Raw genomic sequence first — 26,759 nt, 5'->3', positions numbered from 1 at the left:
TTTTATGTTAAGTTAGCCTAAGACATTCGTCTAATGTCTTGTTTGATCTGATGCTCGTCACTAGTACCATGTACACTTAGGTTAAGTTATCCTAACACATTCGTCTAATGTCTCTTGTTAGATCAGGTGCTCGTAACTAGTACCATCCACATTTACGTGTGGTTATTCTAACACATTCGTCTAATGTCTCTTGTTAGATCTGATCATGATGCTCGTCACTCGGACCATCCACATTTATGTGTTGTTATCCTAACACATTCGTCTAATGTCCTTTGTTAGATATGATGCTCGCTATTAGCTGTACCAAGTACACTTATTTATGTTAAGTTATCCTACCACATCCATCAAATGGCTTTTGTTAGATCTCATGGTCGCCATTAGAAGTACAAGGTACGCATATGTTGACATATACAGCGACCGCCTAATATCTCCTGTGAAATCTGATGGTTGCTACATTAGCTTTAGAAATTTGTTAAGATTACCTACCACACCCGTGTAGTGTTTCCTGTCACTGTATACAACTGTCTATATGTCACTCATGTCATCTACAAAAACCAATCGACAAACAGATGTCCCTCAAAAGAGTCGTTGCCCCTTTTTGTTGTCGTTAGAGCTCACTCTGGAAACATAGTTTTACTGTGTTTAGTAAGGATCTGAGATTTTCGGCTACTTTTGACATTCTCCCCGGAAGTTCAAACTTGAGATCCTTTAATGGATTACCAAGGCCGTTAAATCGGATTATCTCACTCCTTGAGTTTCTGAAAATACCACATGTCAACGTATGCATGTGTATACACTGAGGAAGGCGGGATGAGAGAGAGAGAGAGAGAGAGAGAGTGGGGATAGAGAGAGAGAATAAATGGAAAGATGGACGGAAGAATTGACTTGGAATGGCTTGGTAGGGTTGAGTGGAAGAAAGAGACAGAATGACAATGTTGGGAGAATTCTAAGGATAGATAGATAGATAGATAGATAGATAGATAGATAGATAGATAGATAGATAGATAGATAGATAGATAGATAGATAGATAGATAGATAGATAGATAGATAGATAGATAGATAGATATGCGCACATGTAGAATAGCAGGACGGTCAACAAAGAAGACACACCGTCATTCGTCACGGTCCACGTCAAGCGATCCCCGTCACTTAAGCGCTAATCAAGTGGAAGATGTCATGGACAATCACAGATTCAACCGCAACAAAACAATTGCAGCACCATTGGATGCCACATCTATCAGATATCGCCAGGGCCGACCTCAGTGGCCAAGGAAAGAATGTACCCTTTTCATAGCATTCACGTATTCAGGACCTGTACCCCCACAGTGATATAGGAGCGAGCCTGTCCAATTACTCAATATTTTCTATACTGCTTCGTTGCCCCTACAAAGACCGTCTCAGCGTTGGCCTACATTCTCTGTCCCAATCTAAGTACTGCTCTTCCTTCTGACAGATTTAAACATCGAGTGACTCTTGTAATCTTCAGTATTGTTAGACTGTAGTTTCAGCAACAATTGAGAGTGTCAGAAAAAATCCCTAAAATACAGGGTGGGTGGAGGTGGGATTAGCTCGTCGGGTAGAGTGGGCTAGATGGTCCGCCCTTATACCCCTGTCAAATCTGACGTCCGCGTTATGCAATAAAAATGACAGAAAGACACAGAAGACGATAACAGAGCTGGCTTTTTGGCATAAAATCTTTCTTCTGACAATGTCCATAAAAACTGCCATGCAGACAAATTAGGGCGTGCTTTATTTATCACTTTCATGTAGTTATATATCATACCCAAATGGAACCTGGCCAAACCCCTGTCAATCCAAAACACGACATCAGCTGTTTGGGCATATCATCATCAGATCAGCCCAATTCATTCATTCATTCATTCATTCATTCATTCATTCATTCATTCATTCATCATCCCCATCATTATCATCGCCACAATCGTTGGCGTCGTCATCATCATTGTTGTCAGCAGCAGCATCGTCACCGGGATCATCATCATCATCATCATCATTATCTTTTTTGCTTGTTTGAGATTGTCGATCAGAGCAATGAGCAGTCACGCTGTATATACAGGAACAACCTATTCGCTCATTGTCTGATTAATATAATTTTCTTTGAAAGTGTACCTCTGAAACCAATACGTACATCACAACGTTCCTCACATCACGGCGAAGTATACGCTTCCACCACACAGTCGTTATCACGTGGATGGCAATGTCGTCAACGCCGTTAGGACTTCGGCAAATCATGTTGACGATATACCATCAAATAATTACGAACGTGATGCGGAGCTTAGCTTGCTGTCAAAGACCACGAGACACGGAAACACTCAAAACATCAGCGTTATGCAGAGGCGGTAACTACAAAGGCAAACCTTGAGTTCACACCTGGTACAGGTAAGCTCAGGTGTGGAGATGGGGAACAGTTAGGTAGGTTGTAATTAGTAGCGTTAATCACGAGATCAAACTATATATGTGGGTATCGCTCGTGGTCGGAACATCAAAGCTTCGTCAGTTGACTTTATTCTCGGACATAGTAGTAGTCTTTTGTGTAGAGTGGACTGACAACTGACGAGGTCAGGGGGAGTATGTGTGGTGTAGATATGATCTATACAGCATCCTTGACGACTCCTAGATTGCCAAACAGACTGTAGCTGTTCGCGTTGTATTTAACGGTATCGAAAACATAGACTACTAGGGCATGCAGTAGAACTTAACGCCATTCTAAAACCCGAAAGTGACAAAGTTGCCCATCCACTAAACCCGTTATTCAAAGGCTACGGGTATTATGACAGACAGGAACAGTAATTACATGTACCTATGTGGCACAACCGTTGTGGTCACACGAGCTAATCGAACTAACACAGGTCGTTGAACTGACCGTTCTGTTTAAGTGGTAAACGTTGTACCAGGGAGCCGCCGATAGGTGTGGATTATCCCTGGTTGTGCGTAGTAGAAGTAGTAGTAGTAGTAGCAGCAGCAGAAGCATTAGTAGTAGTAGCAGTAGTAGTAGTAGCAGCAGCAGCAGCAGCAGTAGTAGTAGTAGTAGCAGCAGCAGTAGCAGCAGCAGTAGTAGTAGTAGTAGTAGCAGCAGCAGCAGCAGCAGCAGTAGTAGTAGTAGTAGAAGTAGTAGCAGTAGTAGCAGCAGCAGCAGCAGCAGTAGTAGTAGTAGTAGTAGAAGTAGCAGTAGCAGCAGCAGCAGCAGCAACGCAAGCAGTAGTCATTGTCTAGACACCTCATCCATTACCAAAACTACATTTTAAAACATCCCTTGCAAATCAACACGCGGGAAGAACAACTCAGTTGTTTATATAATCAGTCCGCGTTCTTTATTTACCCTGAGTCCTCCTGTGTCACCTCTGTCCATACAGTGTCCATACAGTGACCACTGCCCACGGGGATAAACATAGGAGTCAATAGGCGCGTAATTGAGAGTCCCCCTCCCCTCCCCTCCCCACAAGGGGCACGCCCTGTGACACCTAACGTAGCCTCCACTAATATAAGGAGACACCTTCTATTGACCCTCCGATCCTTTCACAGCCTCAAATTGACTAATAACAAGGGCCTGATTGCATCACATCAAGGTTTATTAAGGAAACGTCCGGGACTTAAGCCGTTCCCAGGGGATTCGAATACCCTCAGCTATAGGGTCCCGGTTTTAATACGAAACAAAAGTATTGTTCGGACCTTAAGACTGGGACGAAACCCGATCTTAAAATCCGTGCGTTGAATATTCCGCCATTAGCTTTGGCACTCTGGGCTTTGGCTCAGCTCTGAGGTACTTAACAATAAATATGAAACAAGGCTCTCATGCGAACCAGCTCTACCTTGATGATACAGATAAATACAGACTTTTACCTCAAAGGCTCCGAACTCTGGTTGTCATTAAAGGAGTATGTTTCCACATACATTCCCCTTTCAAGGGTTTCCTTACATTCGGGGAAACTCTCTTTCTACCATTGTTGATAAAAGTATATCCATTTATATTAATTTGGATAATTGGTCAAGGGTGTTGTTGATAAAGTGCTATATTTGCCGTCCAAACACGACCAGGCCGCTAGTATTGTGAACAGGGTAACCGGATAGTGTTTTTTCAGAACGGGAACCAATTATAGAACATAGTTTCTTTTCTCTAGCCCAGCTTTGATCAACATGATAAGTAGGTTTTCGGAATGGAACGTGTGTATTATTTATCGACTTGCCAATTAATGTGAATTTAGTAAACTTTAGTACTTCACCTCGTGGCCGAACTGACCTCGATTCAGAGGACGATTGTATTTGAGGGTGATATTGTGGTGGTGTGGTGGATAACCCTTCTTGTATGGAGAACATACATTCCATCTGTCATCATACTATAAATCCGTGGATTTCTAATGCACTGATATAGTGATTCTTCAACGGCATTTAGAATATCACTGATATTATGTTTGTATGTGAAGAAAGATAAAACGATCAATGACATTTTTCCACTTAAGAAGTTTTGAATGTACATACTGTTCGTAATCAATAACTGCTGCATCACTGAATTGCTGAAGCCAATCAGTTTTAACAGGTCTAGGTTTGAAAATACAAAGGTTTGAACGGTATTTGAAACATTAACAGATATAAGCTCAAAGATGGATTCATAAACATGGTTTGTCTGTGTAATAAAATTAGTGTCATAGACACAGAAAAAAGGAATCAATTAAAACTTGGTTAGTAGCACGGCGCTGGAGTGTTTTGCTTGTTGTTTGTTGTTTACCTCAGCGATATTCCAGCTATATAACGGCGGTTTGTAAATGAAGGACCCTGGAATACATAATCTGGTGATTGGCGTCATGAGCAACAATCTTTGTAAAAGCGGGCGGAGTACTAACCCAGTGGTCAAAGCGTCCGCACGTTATGCCGAAAGATTTTAGTCTATTCCTCACTAGTCTGTCGAATCTGTCAGACAGACAATGAATCAAATATATCCAAGAGAGCCCACGCAAGTGTAGACAATGTGACATGTCTAGATTTCCTTAGCTTCCTCTGAAAATAAAGAAAGCCCATTTCATTATATTTTTTTAACTATGAACATTTTTTCAGTAAAATATGTTCATTTCAGAGACTGCCTGTTAGTGTGATTCTCCATAATTTACGATGTATTGAGCTCATCTGTGTCCCCTGACGTGATATCGCTGGAACATAGCAAGAGCGTTGCGAAGCAATATTCAGTCATTTACTGACTACTATTACCTTACAGGAACTTCAGGGCCACGACAACCCGATCTAGAGAAATATTACTTTCCTCAAAAGAAACAATAACAAACTGGATAGCGCCATCTAGCAGGTCGCTTGAAAGAAAAGCAAACAACAGTTCAATGCTCAGCAGCAGTGTTCGCCATCCGTTACAGCTATGAATCATTAGCAAAACCTGGGTTCGAACCAAGAACCAAATGTCAATGTAACTGGACCCTGTGAATGGACGCATGGTGACTGGTCAGGGAGTGGTGATGGAAACAACATGTCCATCATGGTGGTCGAATTACTGACCGGAGACTCGGCACACTGCAGGGAGCCCGACAGTCGTATCGGTTTACCATGTCGCCTCCCTCGGGGAAGCACTCCAACAAATATCCACAGGAATCGGTACCGTGTTAGAAGCCAGATCACAAAGCCACTTGGAGAACGCGACCAGCAGAAGGAAAAAAAGAGGGTATAAGAATGGTAGAATCTCCACGAATGAGAGAAAATATGCTGTCTAAAAGAAGACATGATAGTGTGCAATCCATACGTCGATGGCTAATGCCTACAAATACACAAATTGTTGTCTCTATATCATCCGCACCACAGCTGGCGGTTTTGTTGTTTAACGCCTCACTCAGAAATAGTACAGGTGAATGGCGGCGATCTGTAAATAATCCAGTCAGGACAAAAAGATCGACAACATGAGCATCGGTCTGCGCAATTGGGAACCGATGACATCAGTAAGTGCCACTCAGGGGCATCGACTGGGATACTGTGAGGGCATGTGTTCATACAGTTATCCATTACCACAAATGTTTCTTCACATGAATGCAAATGCGCTCTGAGTGTTAGAGTCATCATTTTCGTATTGGCATATACAAATATGGCGCCCCTTGCTTCTGAATCGCTGTTATTTGATTAACTTATGTTTGGGTAGTCTTCTCTTATGCATCAATACTAGCTGTCTTTGGTATATCTGACTGTGGTGTAATATGAAGCGATCGAATTATATCTTTTGCTATGCATTCGAGTTTCACGACTTCTGTTCAATGTAAGTTATGTGGGCAGGTCAATGTAATATGGAATTTATTAATTTCTTGTTAAATGGGTATAATGTACAAAGTCCGATGTTATTGGTATCACTCAGTTTCTACTTCAAGTTCACACGAAGTGTGGATCTTCCTTCTGTGGTCGACTTTATACAAGGTATGTCCAAATATATATTTCTTTTCGGTAGCACATTTTCTGACGTTTTTTTAAGAACCCGATGTCTTCACGAGGAGCACATATATTTCTGCACAGTTTTAAAAAGTATGTCATATGTACTCGCACAGCGACAGCGACGCCCGTCTCGCAACCTTGGTAATGATGATGATGATTGTGATGATGATGATTTGGATATTTAACGCGCGCTTTCAGACATGATGCGTATTTCACACTCAGTGGGGCCTTAAATGTTGTTTATTATTGGTAATGTCAGGCCTCCAATCAATGTCGGCCATCATCAGCTGTGCAAGTGTGTTATCATTCGACTCTTTGACTCAGTGTGTATTACATCGTACGGGAATCGTCTTTTCTTTGATCTCGTAAACGACTCTGACAATATCAGACACGTTCGAGATGCCACGACTCCCCGAGAGAGGGCGCCACTTGACCAGAATGTCCAGCACGTGCTCTTCAACACTCGCGTAAATTTCACAAAAATTTCCCTTGGCCAAGGGTCACTCCACGGAATTAAAACATTTTGAATAGGCGAGGAATTCGTGACAAGATGAATCTGTTTACAATACCTCGCCCCCCGTATGTTGCCCGGTGGTCAGACTGACCAGCAGACTCGTCAAAACAGGTGCGTGTTCAGCCCACGCGGGTTATCTCCCATGGTAACCGACGTCGAATAACGGGACTTTTACTATTAGTCTTTAAAAGTACAAGTTAATGTAAAATATAGACATTGACAACTACCCGATGTCTAAATTACAGCATAACTCTCACGAAATGCACTGAAAAGGGTTTTTACTTTATTAGAGGTTATCTGAAATTCAGAATAATGCACAGATTATAGTAATATAAAATATATGCACTTTGGTGGGTACCAGATTAGACACATTACATAATTATTTTGACTAGAGTTACATGCAGTATCTGAAAATATGTTATGAAACAGAATGATTAAATTTTAATATACTTTTATAGGTTAAGTCGTGAGTGTTGAAAAGGCAACATGAAGATTTGATCACCTTTCTAAGCATGGGCTGGGTAAGCGAAGGTGATGGGGGCACAGAGAATTTCGTGAGTGAGATCAGATGATAGGGTGATTATAAATTTATTCGAGAACGGATTTTCTGGTTTCTGTGCGAGACCAGGGCACAAGTGGTGAGGTGTGGACGATTTCAACACTTGACTCTTTTACCCTCTTGAAAACAATAAAATTAGATCAGATGAGTGAGGTTAGTTTTACGTCGCCTTTAGCAATATTCAGTCACAACGGGGAACACTAGAAATGGGCTTCACACACTAGGAATCGAACCCGGGTCTTCTGCGTGGCGACCGAACGCTTTGACGACTAGGCTTTCCCAACACCTCAAAATAGATCGAAAATATTATAGGAATGCAATATTTGGGTATGGTCCACGCAAGGCTATTTGCAGTAGTACACTGCTTCGTCAATATCAAGATGAAGATGTTACTCGGTGCTCGAACTTTATGAGAGGTGGGTGTAAATTATCAACGACAAACCTCGGCCAATATTTCGTCCACAAAGAATTTCAAGGTTGAACGTCCGCCCATTCAATACCAATATCTAAACAAAATAATGTCAGACCACACGCCAATAACACCCAAAGCCTTCAAATAAAAACTTTAATTGATAAATTCATTTATTCTGAAATTCTTTTAAATTCCATTTTCATCGCCCGTTTATACAGGTGTGTGTGTCATTGAAGTACCTATTCCTTTAAAAGACTTGTGAAATAAACTCGGAGATGGTAGACTCAGACAGATTGCTGTAGGGCCTTCCCTTTATCCCCGAGCCATCAAACGTAAAAAACTTAATCGCCCGTGTATGATTCAGGCCAGGGAATTTGATCCCATGAATGAAACCCCACTGTCCAGTCCTGTAGGTCACGGCGATCTCGCGCTACACGAGACTTTACTCACGACATTACGTGGGTGGCGGGTGAGGGTCAAGGTCGAGGGTCATGTGACCCACGGGAATCTGCGAGGATTGCTTCTCGTTCTGTTTACACTGACGAGTCGTGTTAAATGTTCAATCAGCCCGTACAGTGTCTATTGTTACAAGTTCTATTATAAAGCTGTTGGGATTAAATAGAGAGACAAGTGTAATAAGATATGAAACTGTGTGTCAAATCACGCAATCATTGTACAATCTCGCGAGAGATGTTTAATGTATCGTTCACGTCACGCAATAAACACAACACAATGTAACGTCAATGTCCCTGACGCAACTACGTTACGTCATCAGTGTTGAACGACGTGCTTGCTGTTCTGGACGCGGTTGGGATGTTTAATCAAAACCCCGTCTACAACAGAGATCGCAATGAACAACGCATTACCTATTCAAGGTGTGGTCAAGTGTCGATGACCCCTATAATGGACCAGGGTGTCAGGTGGGATTTAACGAGATAAAGATGTGTGTCATCAGACTCTTAATGTTATACGAAGGGCGTGTTTAATGACTTCATGATTTCTGTAACGAAAACCAATTCCGATTTAATCCATCCATTCAGTTCTCATGAATATTTATTTCATTTTATGGCAAAAATGACCTCCCGTATCTATGGCAATATTATATTTGAGTTTGTTGTAATGATAAAGTGTATTAACAAATGATGACTATGCTGTCAGTTTACTATATTGTTCCCTTGTTTGGTTCTAAATAAAACTGAATAGCATTAACATGTGTTTATGACGTGTGCAACTGGTGATGTAAAGAAACATCCCCACTGGACAGTGATGTACAGAAACCTGCCCCTAATCCAGCCGGAATCGTGAAAATCTAGCTGTCATGGAAATGGTTTTATCGTTTTTGACATCAATAATACATTTACCAACACTAAGACATTTCCGTCGCGTTTACTTGAACATGTTACACATTGGAAGATGGAACGGAGTTCTGCAACCAGAGACCGTAGAACAAATTATTATGTATGTGTGGCCTTTGTTATATGTTCTCTGCTGCAGCTACATTACGTGTCCATTAAAATCCTAACACCGTCATCTTGTAAGCCATCAGTAGATTAATTGTCGTCAGCAACAAACCTGTATACACATATCGGTCTACAATCATACATATACATGTGACATATATAACTTATATGTCGATTCACTCCCCAAAAGGTCAGTTTAATCTGTCCACGCTTTTCAGACGTGGAATATGTGTGCTTTTAATGTATGGCTAGGGGATGGTGTAAATCCAGCTGGGGACCACGCAGGAAGCAAATGTACTGGAAGTCACCTTGTTCTCTAGTGTGGTGATCTACCTTCCGTTGTTGGCGATAAATAGCTTTCCAGTCTTCTAGAGTTAAAATAATCTAGATTTCTTTTATGTTTCTGTCTGTGATAATACAGTTATGTTACCGTCGACAGTTTTGTATTTTGATTCCACTTAATATCCGTTTTTACGATATTTTCCGTCACGATATAGCTGAAATATTGCCAATGTTACAAATAATCTTAACTCACTCACCCACTATATGTCGCCTCAGATGCCGAACAACTTTAAAGAGACAGGTACAGCATCACACCCGCTGAACAGATCGAGTTAACTATCAAAACATAAACGAACCTTCAGATGAAATTCAGTTCCTCCTGCACCTATTACCTTTATGAAAGGAATCTACCCCAGCAGCAACAACAAAGACATCGGCGAAGTCAGTTCTACAGGAATGACAGTCAACCCTAGTCAGACACTTCCAAACGTGTTTCTAACATTATTCATGAAAATATGATTTTCATTAGTGCCCCATTAGTGCCTCATTGGTGCCTCATTGGTGCCCCATTAGTGCCCACTATTGTGGCTCAAGTCATAAAACTGCTTTTCATCTACTGTGTGCAGTGACGTAGGTAATGCTAACTTATGTAAATGTGCTATAGATGTATAAGTCTTGTAAAGGGTGTTTCAAGACAACAAATAACTTGAATATTGAATTATTATTATATTATAGTGAATTATTCTTGATCATTGAATAATTACTGAGTATTGAATTATTATTGAATATTCTGTCGCGAACTGACCTAAAGTACTTCGTTCACCCACGGTGTTCTGAGTGGCGTTAAAACAAACCCACTCGCTCAGAGTTCGTGTATGTTTCTCAAAATGGCGACAGAATTCCAGTGTCCAAGAAACCTATCACCTCCAGGCCTCCACTGCGGTACTAGGTGACGCTTGCTCTATCTGGCTTCCTCCTAAAGGTTCGTAAAGACCATTAAAGTAAAAAATGGGTCATCAATCTCTCACCCGTCTGGTATTAATCTCTCCTGTCCAAGAGAGGATGTTTATCCTACTGAAGGACAAAATACAGCTTCAGTGTCTGTGGCAATAACCAATTTTGTAATTAGGAAAAGAGTTAAGATACAGTGATATCGCCCCACTCCTACTGCCTGGGGTCGCATTCCGATATTTTATTTAAAGCTGGGGATTATCTTGTTTTAGAGCTGATGGTTGTTTTTTCAGAAAACCGATGCCACACATATTGAGCCAATAAGTCAATGCCGCCAATTGTTTGGGTGTATTGGTGACAGTTTAATCCAACTTTAATCCACCTTTAATCCAACTGAATGAAAGTTCATATCAAGCTTAATTCGTCTGGATTCGGAAATGAAGTTTGGGCGTGGGACGAGGGCACTCCGCTACTGCTTACCACGTTCTGAAAAGGATTGGTCAGTTCTGGACTGACCTTTAATGTAAGGAGTGACCACTCAGGTCCATACATCGGCCACGCTCTGTGATCAGGGTGGGGAACATGCTCTAAATAAATATCAGAAAATTTCACTCCTACTGGCTATGTCATCTAGTCACGGCGTACAACTGTGGGTCGTAAGCTGGGGGAATCGCATAATTATCCTGCGAATGGACTCAAGGGGTCTGAAGTCGCAACTCGGTCAAGAGGCTTGACCCACGGGCTGATAGAGTGACCCCCGGGCGGCTCGGGTGATCCCTGGGAGAGAACGTATTACTTTGCAACAGCCTGTGAAGAGTGCGGTATCAAAGAAGTGGGTGATGTTGTCTGCAAGACACACGTTCTTTGCACCAGGGCGGTCTGTAGTTCCACCCCAACCCCCAACCCCACACCCCTCCTCCAACCCCTTCCAATGGCTTCCCTCGAAGGTTATATAGTACTGACATTACGTATACCATCAACATATCATTAAGACATCGTTTATTAAATATATCAAACACCTAAATACACATCGTAGAAGGTTCTTACCGTTATCAGATTTTCTTACAGCCCACAGACCATAAACACCTAAACAAAAAGGAATCTTCCCTGAACCACATTATCTTCTCTTCCAAACGAGACCTTTCTGCAACGCCCAAAAGAAAGCAGACCCCGGGTTCCTTATGTTTGTAATCTCCTAACTTTCTGGAACTGTTTTAATTCTAGTTTAAATGGGGTAACTGGGTTTCGTGAAAATTATCTGTAAGTTTTAACCTTAATCATTACCTTCCATTTTCAATCTCTTCTCCTTCTTATCCAAAGCTGCCGAACCCAATTCATTTACGTCTTCCTAAATTAAGATTTTTGACTGATTGAAAATCGTTTACCAAACCTTAGGCCAAATTTATGGCCATGATCATTATACAAATGTTTAACCGTTTGTTTTCTGAACGTTGAGGGGATTGCGTTTTCAATTAATTGCCAGGCAGTCAAGGGGAGACAACTCGACTTACTACTTAACTTTGACACGCTATATCTACGACTGAATATTGATACTCCCCCGGTAACATCAGCTATATCTGCGATCGGTGACCTTTTAATACACGTAAGACTTCACCCGTCAAGCAAACAAACAATCAAACAATACACCGATCCATCCTCTATCCATTGATTAAAACCCTGGTTAGAACTGGTCTCCGAGCACCCATGTTTGTCATAACAGGCGACTTGTGGGATCTGGGCCCTTATTCTCGAAATGTTCGTAGCTCTACGAATTCTTAACTTTGATCGTAGCCAGTGTGTTAAGAATGGGTTTAAGAAGTTCGTACATCTACGAACGTTTCGGGAATAGCTAGCCTGGTGGTCATATATGGCTGACATATATCATATCCAAATTGCGTAGATCGAGACTTATGTTTTACAATATGAAAGATAAAACGTATATCCCTCCGTTCTTCATTCATTCATCATTTGTACGTTTATTCGTTCATTTAACCAATATCGCATACTTTCTCTTGTCGTTTCCTCTTTCATTCAGATTCTCACAGCGCCTGTATTCGAGAGACGCATGTCACACAGTGCTTTACCCTCTGACACATGATCATGCTGATGTCAAGCTTAAATAGCACCCCAAACAGAACAACATCGTATATAACCTATTTCCTTATAAGCACCATCTTTACCTACACCACAGTAAATATTAGTAAACAGAGTGTACTGGCGGCAACGTGACGACCCTGTTGAGAAACGTCTGTTAAATACACGCCAAACCGCATGTCCCTTAATGCAGTCACAACTGGATCCCCCCCAATGTAAAGTGGCGTTAATATATGAACCCCGAGCCTCAGACCCGTGAGTCAATACTCCACATGTGTATAAGTGTGGGGGAATCTAGGGCGGGGCCAACCTCACCCTGACATCGATATATTGACCGTATGGACTTAATTGAGAGTTAAACCAACACACTTGAGTTCGTCGACCCTGTTAGAAAATTTCGAAAGAAAATTCCGTTCAGAGTCAAACTCAGAAATGTGTGAAAAACTCGCAATCCTCTTCCCCTCACCTTTATATTGAGTTCACGCTGACGGTACGACCTTTGTGAAAAAACACTAACTTGTGAAAGGCCTAACTAAACAACATGGGGCGAAAACGGACGGTTTGTGACAAAGAAACATCCACTAAACACACACCTAGGTTTTGTACCTGTAGTAATTAAGAAGACATCAAAGGGCGCCGCAGTTGCCGACTCCGTACCTTGTCACAGCAGCGCGTGTAGTCCCATACAGATTCCAGCATTCTCCGTCTACTGTGACAGCAACGTCATAAACAGCCGACAGCAAGTACACTTCGTCAACCATAAAACGTTTTATTTAACTTAAATGTTCTTCCTGGCCGGTAGAAGAACTTCCATTTCAATCCCGTGCAATAGAAAACGGACCTTTGAAGAATACTTGTAGAAATTTAATACAAGATCTTTCTTGCGTTTCTGTCGATGAAGATCAATCTCTCCTAGAGATCGCACTCCGATGCCATAAAAGTGTCGGAATGATTTTTAATGGTCTTTTAAAACTGAAAAAATAAGAATGTGAATAAATTTACATATTAATCTGAAGCGATGGTAGCTTCTTCAAATAACTATAATTTTCTAAGATTAAGCTGATAAGATTCGAACGTTGTGTGGTGGGATAACTTAGACAACATATGCATATAATTTTTTTAACCTCCTGGGAAACATTTTTTATTGGATATGTATAACGCACATATCCCAGCAACTGGAACATGGTAAAAGCGATGTACCTGTGCCATATCGTATTTATCTGCGATAGTGGAATTGAATAGGTTTCTGTATATGAATCTAGAAATGGAATCATGGAACATTCATGATGGATAACAAGCTCTGTCTGGTACATACTGCTCAGGTCCACTTTTTACCCTTCATCACATGATGAAGAAGAAGGAAGCATCTACAACGGCTCAAGTACACAGAGAAAATTATGTGAACACTCATAACCTAATGAATACTCGTGACAAGGTATATCATGGCTAACAACTGTTACATCACTTAAATGTTGTTACTGGAGTGTCTTAACGCATTTCCTCAAAGGACACGACAACCGAGATATATACAATCTCGGCATGTTTACATGTTACAGATCTTAACCTAGCATGTTTCACTGTCCCTGAACCATATTATTTTCCCTTGGGGCCGAATCTTACTGTAATACAATGCACTAAAGTATGTTTAACTCATATGTGTGGAATGAATCAGAGCAGATATTCCGGCCGCTGTGTATTTATTATTTATATTTTATGAGTTGACGGTTCCGGATCAGCTCTTCATTTGTCCAAAAGCTTAGTCCGCTTTAGTCGACACACATAAATTTCACCATGTGACAAACATGACTTAGTCTTGTTAATGAAATGTTAACTAAATATACAAAAAAATGATCTGCTATAGAAAAATCAAATTATATAAATCGGCTTTATATGAATATAAAAACTTCTTTGTTCTGCAACAAGACTGTTAAGTGTTTGCTCATGCTTTTGAGATAAGATATATCTTTCATACTATATCAACATTCTCATGCTCGTCAAAACATATATAGGATGGTATGCATGTCTTAAATGTGTGTCTGGCTCCATAAAATATACAGATATCTCAGAATGATTACACCATCTATTAGCATGTGGCTGGTAGATTACATAACACAAGACATTCCATCGCTAACCCTTGAAGATGACAACTTTATTGAAATGTGGGTTGTTCAGACAGCCATTGTTGATCCGTCGAGAGCTTCTGGTGTATTGTACAACCGAGTCGGTTGTCTTCCAAGGAATGGATCTTCAAAGTACCTCTCTCGACACTGGATGACACTAAGCTGAAATAAAACCAGACTTGCGTCTTTAATCCGAATGTTGTCGATAAAGTCAACAAATCTTGCCCGTTACTAATCAGTGTCAGTCTTTTCTTCCTCCAAATCCCTACTCAAGTCTTCTCTCAGACGGAAGACCAACCTCCAATAGAGACCAGTGCTGTGGAATAGCTAACCGCGGTTCCAATAAAGCCATTCTGGACATTCGGACAGTGCCATCATGGACATCAATGGTCTTTTCAGGGTCAAATTACATCCCGCAATGACCAATCAGCAGATTAAATGTGTTCTTTGAGTGTGTTGTAAAATCCGATCTTATTGTTTGCTAACACCTCATTGTCCACCTGTGACGTAACTAGAGTCCAGCGGCGACTGACCATTTACCTTATTGGTGGACGCTAGCGTCCAGGGTGCAATGTTGTTTCTTCGGCCAAACAAGGATGTGAATATCCCATTAACCTTGAAAAAGATTTCGTTGGCTCATCCAGGGTGAAAACTCAATCAAATTAGTGGAGTTCCCTCTGGTAGCCAATAAACCTCATCCGCCCCAGTTTGCTTCTTGAATGCAGTCCAGATGTGAGTGTGGCGTAAGAAGGAACAGTGTCCGGCGCCTGACCCCCACGAATCCCCAATCCCAGTTCTGGACTATCCCACTTCCTCCCAGTCAGACCTGAATGCCGACAATGTCAATGGTTCGTGGAGGCCTGTCATACGAGAAGTGCTATGTCTATCCTGTATTGTATTACAACATCCGCACAATAAATCATTGGAAACAACCTTGAAAACAGTAGCAGAAAAACATTTCAACTACACAAGCACAAGACGCTTAGATACCACTACTGCCACAACCACTACCATTACTATGATGCCAATACCTCAACCACCTCTAACACTTACAGCACCACAACTACTATCACTGCCGCATCGATACCTACTTCAGTCACCACCTCCACCCTACTGTATGAGCATAGTACATGGAATACCAAATACAACATTACAAGCAGGACCATACCATTACCTCAACCACCACCACTGACACTAAACAACATCAACAATACTACGCCAGCTACCCGACCTAGGTGTCATTGTCGCCTTCAACCACGCCTTCAACCACCTCTACTACCACTTCTTCAACCACCTCTACTGCCACTCCTTCAACCACCTCTACTACCACTACTACCACGCCTTAAATCGCCTCTACTACGACGCCTTCAACCACCTCTACTACCACTCCTTCAACCACTTCTACTACCAGTACTACCACGCTTTCAATCACCTCTACTACCATTACTACCACGCTTTCAACCACCTCTGCTACCACTACTACCACTACTTCCACTCCTTCAACCACCTCTGCTGCCACTACTACCACTCAATCAACCACCTCTACTACCACTATACCACTCCTTCAATCACCTCTACTACCACTACTACCACTCCTTCAATCACCTCTACTGCCACTACTACCACGCCTTCAACCACCTCTACTACCATTACTACCACTCCCTCAACCACTTCTACTACCACTAGTACCACTCCTTCAATCACCTCTACTGCCACAGCTACCACTCCCTCAACCACCTCTACTACCACTACTACCACTCCTTCAATCACCTCTACTACCACTACTACCACTCCTTCAATCACCTCTACTGCCACTACTACCACTCAATCAACCACCTCTGCTACCACTAGTACCACTCCTTCAATCACCTCTACTGCCACTACTACCACTCCCTCAACCACCTCTACTACCACTACTACCACTCCTTCAATCACCTCTACTGCCATTACTACCACGCCTTCAACCACCTCTATTACAACTACTAACACGCCTTCAGCCACCTCTACTTTCTATTACCATTACTACCACTCCTTCAATCACCTCTACTACCACTACTAACGCTCCTTCAATCACCTCTACTACCACTCCTTCAATCACCTCTACTGTCATTACTACTACTCCTTCAATCACCTCTACTACCACTACTATCATTCCTTCAATCACTTCTACTACCACTACTACCACTCTTTCAATCACCTCTACTGCCACTACTACCACTCAATCAACCACCTCTGCTACCACTACTACCACTCCTACAATCACCTCTACTACCATTACTACCACTCCTTCAACCACCTCTGCTACCACTACTAACACGCCTTCAATCACCTCTACTGCCATTACTACCACTCCTTCAACCACCTCTGCTACCACTACTAACACGCCTTCAGCCACCTCTACTACCATTACTACCACTCCTTCAATCACCTCTACTACCATTACTACCACTCCTTCAATTACCTCTACTACCACTACTACCACTCCTTAAACCACTTCTACTATCATTACTACCACTCCTTCAACCACTTCTACCACCACTAATAACGCTCCCTCAACCACCTCTACTACCATTACTACCATTCCTTCAACCACCTCTACTACCACTACTACCACATCTTCAACCACCACTACTCACTACCCTGTGATTCCACACTAACAGTAAACCATTACACTACTACCGTCCGCATGATATTCCGAGAACAAAACAGGTCAGAAAAATAAGATGTCGTTTTTGTTCCTACGAAGAAATGTTGCCCTTGTCGCGAAGTCGTTAAAGAGTAGTAAGCCCAGTCAGAGAGAACGTGTCAGAGATATACAACGTTCCGTCACGTTCTCCGACAATAACGTCACCTGACGTTCATAGAAGATGGAGAGCATGTCAAGCACTGTTCTGTGACATATTCGGGAAACGTCTTTGTGATGAATGGTAATAAGCATAAAAAGGAAATAAGCAGACTTCAAACGATTCAGTGTAATTGTTAAGTGAGCGATTTATTTCTCCAAGAAATGTTTATGCATCATTTCTGCTGTTCTCATTTTTACAATTAATATGCGCCATTGTGTTTCAGTCGTTAACTTGCAGCGCGCAGAGGCTTGTGAGGGACTGCAAACTCGTATCGTGGATTACGCCGCTTTTAGCTGTATTCCTGCCATATGAAGGCAGGTGACATCAGAAATGAGTTTCACACATTGTACCCATTTGATGTATCGAACCCGGGTCTTCGGCATGACGAAGGAAGTGAGAAGGTGAGGGATAGAGAGTGTGACAGAGAGACACGAGAGAGAGACTCACTTCCATTATTAGGTAGCCTAATTTATATACACATCACACCCCATACCAGTTTGAAGGTGACAACCGAGCGATCATCCTTGCAACCCAGGGAGAAAATGGCGCGACCTAGCTCAGCTCTGGATTTCATGCCAGGCAATACACAAGAACCTAATCCCATGGGCTTACAACTACAGGGTAAAACGGTTTACAATGTAACCCGGGATAAGGTACCACAATGCCACTAGCTTCCTGCCAACAAATCACTCGCTGATGACCATCAAAACCGTCGTTTCTTCACATACGAGATTTAGATTAAAGGGTAAAACGATTACGTAAATCATTCGGTTATCTAACTCTGGATAAATGTGGATTATGTTTATTGCCGAGGCTGACAGCTTCTCATTGAATGTCCAAGACGTCCGGAGCTGCCAGTGTCCAGCTTGGACAGTCATAGTCTCAGATAAATCCCTGTAGAGTGTTACAACATTCAGAAATGGGTCACAAAGTCAGTTTCCCATCCAGAAAGTTAATCACACTATTCGGTCTGATTTAACGCGGATTAAACTGATTGAGAAAGATCTCTTCATCAAGAATGCAATCGTTTTCTTAATCGTCATCCCTCATCAATCGGAGCAGCAGGGGTCGAAGATGTTGTCATCTCGGTTCCGGGATAAATGGTATGGCACTGTGGTTATGTTCGAGGTATTCTGTGGGAACAGGCACCTGGCGCTGTAATGGGGGATAACTTTCCGATTCAGCCACTGATAACTGGATAATTAGTTTATTAAAGAAACAGTGCATTGTGGTCAGCGGCGTGACTAAGTGGTTGGTCAAGTGGAGCAGAAGATTGTGACGTAACGTCGTAATGGCCGGAGACGATGGCTGACTGGTCAAATTAACCACGACGACTGGGACCGTGAGAAGAAATGAGTCTGTTAGAGCTAGTGAGAGAAAGTGCTTCTTCATCCCTTTTAGCGAAATGTATATCACCAAATTGAATTGATGTATATCACGAAAACTAAATTTTACTCACTGGGATAATTTGTCGGGAATCGAACCCGGATTTTCTGCATGAACCACAATGCCACAAAACAATCCCCATCCTGTTTTGCATGAATATATAGAGGTGGTTTGGGGCGGCTTAGGAGGTGTTTCGTAAGTGACAGCCTATCCCTGCTATATTAAAAGAGCCTCTAAACACTGTAATCAGGGTCAAGGAAACCAGTGATTGATAGTATCAACAGTCTTCACACGACTCGAGGACAGACTCATATACGTTCAACACTCTAAGCACCTGAATCTTAGCCCTGGAATAGAACCATTAATAATTACATTCTATATTTCCTATTAAATTCATAACTTTCGTCCAGCACAATCCCAGTACGTTCATTTGCCAAATGTGTAAATATCTGAACTATTTGATTCAGAAAAAGTGACTTGACATGAAAACAGTTGTGAAAATGTGTTTCAATCGGGTTCAGAAACTTTCGGGGTGGTGGGGTAACTGCGGCGTAAAACTAAACACACTCACTCGAAACCTGGCTATCGTTGGGACGATTTCAGACCAGGTTATGAAACAAAAAAGAAATAAAGATATTTTGCAATGGTCATACATGCATTTGGTATAAAACCAGTAGTATTGTCTTAAACTATATTTCATGAAATGTATTACAGCTTGGTAGCTTTTTGATGAGGTTTGTAGTTTTTTTGGACTATTTTGAAGGGTGTGCCTGCTTTCCTGAACTTTTTTACGGTAGTTAGCTTGATACGTACATAAGTCCTTTTGGTTTTCTCAAATACTAATGGGGGCATTCTTCTGGAAATTGTGTTCATTATGTGTGCAACTCTGCTCGGTAGAAGGCGGTAACAAAATACGATGATTATGTCTGAATTTTGGAATTTGGTTGTCTTGGACACAAATTATACCTTCTATACATCCGTTAACGCCATTGCAAGGATCGTTCACATCTATTATAGTGCACATGGAACGAAATTCCGGGTTAAAAGTGATCTTCAGTAACCGATGCTTGTCGTAAGAGGCGACTAATGGGATCGGGTGGTCAGGCTCGCTGACATGGTTGACACATGTCATCGGTTCCCACTTGAGTGGATCGTTGCTCATTTTGAGTACTGTTGAGCACAGAACTGTCTGGTGCAGACCCGATTATATACAGACCGCCGCCATATAGCCTGAATATTGTCGAGTGTGGCGTGAAGGTAATCTCACTCACTCACATGGGAATATATGCCTTATAAGCGTGACTCAGTGAACCCCTCTTGCATCACTGGCATCACTAACATCACTGGTTACCCCACTGTCACTGTTGTGTATGTTAGTGTTGTTCAGGGCCCATTTCACAAAGCAATGTTGTTTAGTTGTTCACTTTCCAAGAAGCAATCTTAGTACTAACATATCGTAAAGTCTCAACGTTTTGACAGTCCTAAGGTGGTCTTGTGTTTGAGTAAGTCGAAGAGTGCGTACGCGATATTCTAGCAATGAACCCCAGACGTTGATGTCAGACATTGTACTTATGTACCTACACTGCCGCCCTTAGTTTGTGGAAAGGAACAATGTTCGGTGCTTCTGTCTATCAAAAACACTGACTGGTCTATTTACGACCATGATTTACAAGAAAAATGTGACAGAAAGAAAAACAGACGGATTGTGCGAACGCCTACACGAACACATGGAACAATAATCATCATAATAATACATTAGCACTAATTTCATAATGACCCTGAAACATCTCTCGGACCATTCAAGCCTAGTCTGTCTCACAATTCCTAAACTGCAGTTTCTTCCGTTCTGCCAAGCCATTACTGCAATGTTTAAGCTCTAAATGAAGCATGCATAGATTTCCTCGGGTTCAAAATTTCCTTTTTCATTGGGAGTCCTTTTCAGCTTGAAAGGAATAATTTGTTTCTATCAAATTACATATATTCAGGGTCTGAGCGTCTAATTCAAATCCTGTCAAATACTGGCTCGGCGACGCTTCTGAAGTATTCGTCTCAGTCCGAAGTTAAATGTGTTTTTGTATCAATGTTGTTTAAAATATGACTTTACAGTTATCCTTTAACAATAGGAATATGGACGAATGAGCTTCAATGGCAAATTCATGATGGATCCAAATTAGATAAGGCCTTATTTTTAGAATATTCCAAAGGTGGCCATCAATAGAAATCAACTCATACAGAAATCTGGGATCCCACGGTTTCGTTCCCAAACGGTAACCATCTTTGTGACGTAATGCATGTCGGCGTCCTTTAATGTACTGAGAGGAATCTCTATGGACAATCATTCCGATAATCTGTCCCTTGTTGCCGATTACCGCACACTCGACTGTCTCATCAGAGCTGATTTACAAACACTCTGGCAAAGATGAGAGCCTGATGGTACAATGTAGAGAGGGGAGGGACGGCGTTCCTGGCGAGGGGTAAACAATAAGACCCCAGGTACGTTTGTACATCGTCAGTAGTATCTTCATCAATGGAGAGGACTTCACATGGGTCAGTTCTATATACATGGAGGGGTCCAGGGATATTACATGCACTATGTACTTGTATAATGTACGTATATGTAAGTATGTGAGAGGCGCAGTTTTACACAGATACCTAAATTAACAGTGCTCTACTGATGATTGTTTTCACATTTAATACAAGGATGTTACTTATCAATATCCGCTCCAACTCCAACTCCAACCCCCGCAATATGAATGGACTGTCCCAGTGTCGGCGAGACACAGGGCGTATTTCACCCTGTGTGCGGCTTGTTTACGGAGATGGGCGGAACAACGAGAGTTAAATAATCTATTGATTGGTTTGTTGATAATCAGATAATTGGCTTCGGGATTAATTCTAAGAATGGAATGAGTCAACATGAATCCTGTCCCCTCCAGACATAATCCCAACCCCGGGGCTGTTATGGCAAGGGGAATCTCTCCACTTGTTATCAATGTTCCGCTTCCTACAGGGCCAGGTAGAAAACGTCTTTGAAGTGATTCATTTACTGTGTTTATGCAGATTTTTAGAATATTTGTCGCTTGATTTATGAAGATTATGGCGCGACTGTTCAAATTACATTCATTAAATATGATGTACTGCAGACCGGGGTGTTTTGTGTATTAATATGTGTATTATGATAGACAACCAGACAGGAATACCTTTGGATGTTGTATACATGCATATAGTTCACTTTAGAATTTCAAATGTAAATGTGTCAGGCATAAGGAATAAACTTCAGCTCATGAATATTTCAGGTAAAACTGCATTTAGAATCTCGGCATGTCGGCCTCACAATGAAGTGCAAGAAAAGTGGTTTGGGTGTGTGTGGCTGAGAGAGAGAGAGAGAGAGAGAGAGAAAGAGAGAGAGAGAAAGAGAGAAAGAAAGAAAAATAGAGAAAGAAAGAGAAAGAGAGAGAAGGAGAAAGAGAGAGAAAGAAAGAGAGAGAACGAAAGAGGGAGAAAACAGTGAACAGGAATACTGCACAACTGTACATAAATGATAGATGGTAATGCACTTTGTTCATCCCCCTCTCTCTCTCTTTCTCTCCTAACTTGTTCCGTGAGCTCCTCGCCTAGTTTACAATTGAAAGGTCGTTATTTACACTTTTTGCCCTGACCCATATAGCAATATAACAACATTATTTCCTCTGAAGCATTTCCCACGAAGTGTAATTCATTCATTAATCCCTAATTGGCGTTTTTGCTCTTAAACTAGCATCATCAGCGTACATCAATCACGGATATTTCCGCATTACATAACAAATGATTGTCACATGCCTGTTTCTCGGTTAAGAGTGATATTGTACTCTCTGGCATGTCACAGTTTGACAGACTTGACTGAGGAGTCTAATACATGGAGTATAGCCAGTATCACCGGCCGCTGTGCTATAGTGTTCAATATCACTACATCGGCGTGACAGTGATGGACGGCTTGAGTGACAGATACAAACACCCTGTAATCCATTTCATCAGAAATGAGCAACTGTTTTCTAATGTATGCTTTTAGAGAAAGCAGAACGTTTGTTGTCAGCGTGAGTGGAACCGTTTATCAGAATTATATTAAAAATGTCGCTGATCAGAACAATCAACATACCACCGAGAATTATACTCATTAACCTTCAAGGAATACAATCGTAAACTACGGTAAACTCGAACTGAAGTACACATGACCACTGCTTTTAGCTCGTTGTAACCATAGTCCGTTACACACATTTCCACTAAATATAGAATATAGGGACAAAACAAAAACCCAGTTCGTTACACCCGTCAGTTCGTTAGAAGCGTGTTCGGTATAAACGCAGTTTACTGTACTGAAAACGAAATCAAATGTTATCTATTTTAACTTCTTCGAAGTTAGTGATGAATGTAACTCCCGTTTAAGTCCACATACATCATCTAACTCAAAATAAACTCAAAAGTGTGTTTCATATAAAATGTTTAGGTTCTATTGTTATGGAAATGTTTGACATCGAGGTAAGTATTGTGAAGGTTCCACGGAAAACATTTATAGAATGCTATATACACCGCCCTGTGCCTATCGGTGAAACGTGCGATCCATCACAACCAACGGCTGTCTGTTCCGATGGTATGTACATTCCCATAGGCGATAATCTATCAGTAGATATCTACGGTACTATCAACTCACGGGTATTTCCTCCCTAATAGATTTGCACTAACACTTCGTTCTGACGTCCCTATGACGTCTCGTCCTGCGTTTGACGTTACGTAACGTCAAATGGTTGTCTGTTCCTCGTGTCTGTTTACAAACACATTACTTACACCCCTATTCCAGGGGATTAGAAACCCTAGGACCACATTCACAATGTTGGGCTATATCTACGTGAAACTAGGCTGCACTATCTTGCACTTTAAGGACTAAGGGGGGTCGAGACACCCTTGATGTACCCCCAGGAGATAAGGCCTGGAGGGCACGGTCAACCCTACAACCTTGGATAAAGATTTTAAACGAATTTCCCGGAAGGAGCAAATCAAAGTGCAAAACATTGTCAAACAAGCACTATACTGGGGTCACGGGTCCACTATATTTGCATGAAGTATAATAGCGGCGTGGCACTGATTCTGAAATATTTTTAAAAGATTATAGCTGGCGAGCAATATATATTTTTTGTTGTATTTGTTAGGGGGTACAATAATGACAGATCGAGGGAACAACGGCTTTGGAAATTATTGCTCGTGATCACTAACAGCTTTTAAGAGATGATGTGTTGTTTAAGAACACTGCGTAAGTTTAACCTGTTGTATCAATACTAGTGTTGGATAATGTATCTTTAACGAGTGAGTCTGTTTTACGCCGCATATAGCTATATTCCAGGAATATCACAGCTGGGGATACCAAAAACAGGCTTCACACATTGTATCCATGTGGTAGTTGAACCTGGGCATTCGGCGTAACAAGCAAACGCTGTAGGCACCCCACAGCCCCCTTGCTAGCTTGTTTCATCTTTCGGATGTATTATGAAAAATACACCGAGGTTTGTTTTGCAGTATGTATGACATGAAATGTTAGATCACGGATTTTTTTTTTTCAGTGCATTCCCTCATTTGGAAGCAATTGTGAATTGTGACCAAACAATCCAGTGATTGATACCATATCATCGATCCGCGCAAATGAAATATTACGAGGACGCATCTAACCAAGCCTGCCTCTTACGACAAGCATGGGTTTGCTGAAAATCAATTCTAACGACAAAATACCGAACAAAAAATGATGACCTAAGGTTATCTCTTCAAAAATAACAGGTACAGTGAACTACCCAAACTCAATTCCTTAGAAAAGACATTCGCGTGGCTCGAATTTTCCGTAGATCGACACTCTATAACACCATTCAAATACTTTCAATTACAGCATACAAACGCAAGTGAACAAGCTTTTGGTTCACGGGACTAAGACCAGACTAACACCTCCCCTTCGACCAAGGACACAGTCTTTCTCCAGGAGAAAATAAATTCTTACGCAAATCCCACGCGTCCAGATCGTGTCACTATAAATTTCATGCACATACCCCGGTGTTTTTTCAACTAACCCGGATAGGCCGACCTCTTTAATACGCGTACATGTATTTAACTCTGGCTCAACAACCTGACACGAAAGAGCTCATTAACTCGCTACAGCGCTGTTTAATCCGAACACTAAACTACAATAGATAGCCAACTGTCTCTACACATTTGATAAGTAAAATTGACTCAACGCTTGTGATGTTGTTAACAATCTCTTTAACTGATGACTCTGTTCCGTGCCTAGGGGGATGGGGAAAATTTGGGGAGGGGATGATTCACAGCATGGAAGGTCATTCCTTCTATACAACGCTACTATTTAATTGAGATATTGCTTGTTACCACATAAGACACTCTCAGTTATCGCATTATGACGTAATACTGACGTAAGTCACTTAGCAGTGACGTAACTCGCAACAAGACGTGCCTCCTCAAACGTGTTAAATATGTTATTGAATGGTGGACGCATGGACAGTAGTTTCATGCATGGGGCTCGTGCACCTGTCTCTGTACATTTTGCACCTGTTGGTGCATAGATCAACACACATCGCCCGCTGTGTCTGTTCGGCGTGTTGATAATGAAATCTTTAACATTTGACCGCTACCTTGTTCCACGTCTCTCGTAACCTTTGTGGTTAATATCAAACAAACTTTATCTGGCTTAACTTAACTGTGTGCTATCGAAACCGATAAAAACCTGTCTATGCTTTAATTGGGGTTATCGGTTGATTCAGAAATTCTGTAATGATTTTAAAAGGAACTGAAGTAACTGAGGGTTTTTTAATGTTTCGTTCACTTTTTCCGTTTTAGTAAATTGTGTTCAGACGCATTACTCTTTATTGTTTATTTGGTTTCTCCTCTTTATGTGATCACTAATGCTAGTGTATTTAGATTATTCGATGTGTTTATATCGAAGCTGATTGAACAGGGTGGAAATTGAAGTGAGTGTGTATGGTTTTACGCCGCTTCAAGCAACAATCCAGCAATATGACGTCGAGGAACATCATACATGGACTCCACACATTGTACCGATTTATAGAATCGATCCGGGTGTCTTTGGTGTGAGGAGCGAACGCTTAACCACTAGACTACCCTACCGCCCTCATAAGCGAAGACACTCGTTTTTCGCGGTCGGGTCCAAGGGAGATAACTCCTGTTTAGTGTAGCGTTTAAACACAAATCATAACGAAAGTTTATATTTTTTTATTTGGGGCAAATTTGTACGTGCTGCGTCTATGTTAAAGCCACTATAATGTTTCTACTGAGTATTACTCGACAGTTTACATACATGCAACATACCCACCTAGTGAGCCGGATGTGTCCCGCCAACAGTCCACATACAAATACACCGTGTCGGCCTGTACTCCATACCAGTGCATCTTGTATTCATCTTCCCTCTGATGTCCGACCTGCGACCCTAACGCTCTCGTGAAAATATGTTTAAAATGTGTCCATGATGCTATCTGCCGCAATGTCGTATAAGAGTGTTTCGGAAACATGAAAACATTAGGCATTTCGCTGCGTCATCACGTCTTCCCCAAAACTGGGACATCCCATGAATATAAGGACGATTTGTGGAGGAGACAATTGAGACCTATACCCATCTCATTGCAGGTTCTCATGAGAATATTTTTAAAACGATCAATGA

At 41.5% G+C, this 26,759-nt stretch overlaps 1 protein-coding gene across 1 annotated transcript in view; it reads right to left on the bottom strand.

Moving 5' to 3' along the window:
* Positions 1–1,906: 1,906 nt before the first annotated feature.
* The window catches only part of LOC137287872 (protein PFC0760c-like), a 33,696-nt gene continuing 8,843 nt past the window's right edge, over positions 1,907–26,759 (bottom strand). The window contains exon 2 of the mRNA XM_067820251.1: positions 1,907–2,063. Coding sequence (XP_067676352.1) covers positions 1,907–2,063 — 157 coding nt within the window. The remainder of the gene's footprint in view (positions 2,064–26,759) is intronic.

The sequence above is a fragment of the Haliotis asinina genome, chromosome 6 (genome assembly GCF_037392515.1).
Source record: "Haliotis asinina isolate JCU_RB_2024 chromosome 6, JCU_Hal_asi_v2, whole genome shotgun sequence".
NCBI classification, from domain to species: domain Eukaryota; kingdom Metazoa; phylum Mollusca; class Gastropoda; order Lepetellida; family Haliotidae; genus Haliotis; species Haliotis asinina.
The sequence above is the reverse complement of the archived record's forward strand: the minus strand, read 5'-3'. Positions and strand labels throughout refer to the sequence as shown.